Source organism: Geospiza fortis, unplaced genomic scaffold, assembly GCF_000277835.1.
Source record: "Geospiza fortis unplaced genomic scaffold, GeoFor_1.0 scaffold432, whole genome shotgun sequence".
Taxonomy (NCBI): domain Eukaryota; kingdom Metazoa; phylum Chordata; class Aves; order Passeriformes; family Thraupidae; genus Geospiza; species Geospiza fortis.
The window spans coordinates 662,871-666,077 of NW_005054436.1; the positions used below are offsets into that span (position 1 = coordinate 662,871).

Consider the following 3,207-nt stretch of genomic DNA (forward strand, 5'->3'; position numbering starts at 1 on the left):
CTCAGCCGGGGAAGTGAAATGGAAATGGAAATTAAATAGAAATGGAAATGGAAATGAAATGGAAATGGCAATGGGGAATCGGGGGCGCCTCTGGATGTCCTGCCAGGGGAGCGACAGGACAAGAGGCAACCACCTGAGGCAGCACCAGGGGAGGGTGAGGTCGGACGTCAGGAGGCATTTCTCCATGGAAAAGGTGGTCAAGCAGTGGCACAGCCTGCCCGGGGCGGTGGCTGAGTCACATCCCTGGGAGTGTTCAAAAACACGTGGATGTGGCACTTGGTTGAGTGGTGAACGCGGCAATGCCAGGTTTACAGCTGGACGCGCTGATCCCCGAGGTCTCTTCCAGCCTAAATAACTCCATGATTTGATGATTTCAGCACCAAGAAAAACCACGGCAGGACCAGGCCCTGTCCACACGTTTATTTACAGCAGAAGAGCTCCCGGCTGGGCCGGCCGGCAGCGCCCCCGCGGGGGGCCCACTTCTTAAATTTTCTTGTGTATTATCAAGTGATCCTTTTTGCTGCATTTTTAGCAACTAATCTCTGATCAAAAGAATATAAAAACCTAAACATCAAAAGTGCTTCTTAAGGGTTTACAGATCTCTGCATTCTTCTATATCACAGAATGTGCTGGCTACTTTGGAGTATTCTGCATATTATTTTGGGGGTGGAAGCCTTCAATCACTTGAAGAGTAAGAGATCTACTGGTAATTGATATTATTCTATATTATATTAGCTTTTCTGTTTTTTCATAAGAGCCATCTGGAAGGTAGATGGCAATAAAGACATTGAGTATAATTATAGTAATTCAGACCCAAAAAAAGGGGAAAAATTGTTAAAAAATTTAGTATGCTAGAAAAAATTCTAGAAACTTTCAGTTTCTGAAGAATGAAAGCAGCACAACTGACTGAAAGAATAACAATGGAGCAGAAAAGTCAAATAAACATCAATGCTGAATGCTGGGCATCTCCCTGGTCCTGGAAGTAACTGAACATGTCCATGCAGCAAAATTTGACAGCATTTATTTTTTAATAAATCACACATAGCTCTTTTATATTCATTAGTGTTCCTCTCTTCAGGAGAGTGAGAAAATCTGAACATCCCCAAATGATGGAGCATTTTTCAAAGCTGGTGTGAAGGAGCATGGCAGCAGTGTGGGGATGTGTTTGAATGTGTGACTTGACGAGGAAAGCACTGGGACCCTCAGGAGTGGTGGTGGTGTCCTACCAATGAGGGAGTGAACTGTTTGTCAGGACAAAGCCTGGCTAAATCATAGAATCATGGAATCTCAGAATGGTTTAGTTGGGAGGGACCTTAGAGATCATCCAGTGCCACCCCTGCCATGGGCAGGACACCTCCCACTGTCCCAGGCTGCTCCAAGCTCCATCCAGCCTGTTGGGCACTGCCAGGGATCCAGGGGCAGCCACAGCTGCTCTGGGCACCTGTGCCAGGGCCTGCCCACTCACACAAGGGGGACTGTCCTCCTGAACCAGCCTAAACCAACTCCTAAACCAACCCAAACCAACTCCTCCTAAACCAACTCCTCCTAAACCAACCCAAACCAAGTCCTCCTGAACCAATCTAAACTAATTCCTTCTAAACCAATCCAAACTAACTCCTCCTGAACCAATCTCAACCCAACTCCTTCTAAACCGATCTCAACCTTCTCTTTTTAGTTTAAATCCATCCCCCTTGCCCTGTGCCCTCATAACAAATCCCTCTCCATCTTCCCTGCCGCTGCTTCATCCCGAGATGGTTCACAGCCAAGCACAGGCCAGCTGGAGTTCCCCAGCACACCCAGAAGGGGGGCACACAGGGTGACAGGGGTCAGCTGTCCCCCTGCACGTACCCAAGGGGGAGCAGGGCCGGGGGCTGCCCTGGGGGCTGCTGCCTGGGGACAGCTGTGCCTTCTCCGGGCTGTTCTACAGCCTCTTCCATGCCTGGGGGAGAGAGGGGCAGCAGGTGACACAAGGAGCTCTGTCCCTGTGTCCCCAGGGTGTGCCCCAGGGCCACTCACCGGGTCAGATCCGTGCCTGGGGGTCTCATCGTCGGGGTCCTCAGCTTCTGTCTCACTGTAGCAGTCTGGAGGCCACGGGAGCAGACAGAAATTCCCTCCCAGGGCTGGCAATCATCCCAGCCACCCCTCGGGGAGCGTTTGTCACATCCCCAAATCCTGGGCCCAGCTCCCAGCGGTGCCCCTACCCCATGGGGACCCCCTGCCACCGACCCCAGCCCGGGCTGCCCTCCTCACCTTCCTCCTTGTCTGGGACTGCCTGCTGGGCCAGCGTGTGCTTTGTCTTGGCTGTCACCAGGCGACTGACCCACCTGGGGAGGGACAGGAGGGACAGGAGGCTCCTGGCCAGCCCGGGCTGCTGGGGCCAGCGCTGGCCATGGGCTCTGCTACTCACATGCTCAGGTCAGCCAGGGTTTCAGCAGCAAACACAAAGGGCTTGTATGTCTGGTGGCACAGCTGGAACACGCTGGGGACAGGGGGGTGGCTGCTGTGGGGACACAGGGGAGCCCCCAGCCCCCTGCAGGCCCCCAGCCCAGCTCCAGCCCTCCGCCTCATCCCACATAACCCCAGCAGGCCTTGCTCAGAGTGTGGGCACAGGTGCCAGCTCTGGGACCCCATCAGCTCTCTGGGGACCTCACCAGCCCCATGGGGACCCCAGCAAACCTATGGGGACCCCACCAGCCCCATGGGGACCTCACCAGCCCCATAGAAACCCCAATGGCCCTCTGGAGACCTCACCAGCCCCATGGGGACCCCAGCAGCCCCATGGGGACACGCAGGTGGTTCCCAGCAGGACACATCAGCACGTGGCCTTGGCACAGCATCCCCCCCTTTTCCACCACCATCTGGGGGTGACAGTGACACAGACCCCACTCACTATTTCTTCTTCTGCTCCCTGGTGCTCTCCAGGTTGTAGGTGGCCACGTTGATGAGTCCTGCAGCCCTCTCATCCTGCAGGGACAGGGACAGCCGTGTGGGCACCACCCCGGGAGATGCCAGCTGCCCAGGCGGGCACAGGGACGCCCCGCGCCCCCACTCACGTTGGGGTGGTTGTACCAGTAGAGCGTGTGGCCCTTGAGCACCACCCAGCACCGCTTCCACTTCTGGGCCATGAAGCCCACGTGCTCCTTCTTCTTGAGGAGCCACCCGTCACAATCCGCCCGGCCCAGGTCCCGGCACGACACCCGCCCGCGG

General features: G+C 55.5%; 1 protein-coding gene across 1 annotated transcript; it reads right to left on the reverse strand.

The window, feature by feature from the left end:
- Window positions 1-1,921: 1,921 nt before the first annotated feature.
- On the reverse strand, window positions 1,922-3,126 carry CNKSR1 (connector enhancer of kinase suppressor of Ras 1). The gene is made up of 6 exons (XM_031062028.1): window positions 3,054-3,126; window positions 2,891-2,964; window positions 2,408-2,479; window positions 2,251-2,324; window positions 2,017-2,081; window positions 1,922-1,939 (listed from the first exon to the last, which is right to left on the reverse strand). Exons 1-6 carry the CDS (start codon window positions 3,123-3,125, stop codon window positions 1,922-1,924), a joined length of 375 nt encoding a protein of 124 aa, XP_030917888.1. The 5' UTR covers window position 3,126.
- Window positions 3,127-3,207: the final 81 nt, after the last annotated feature.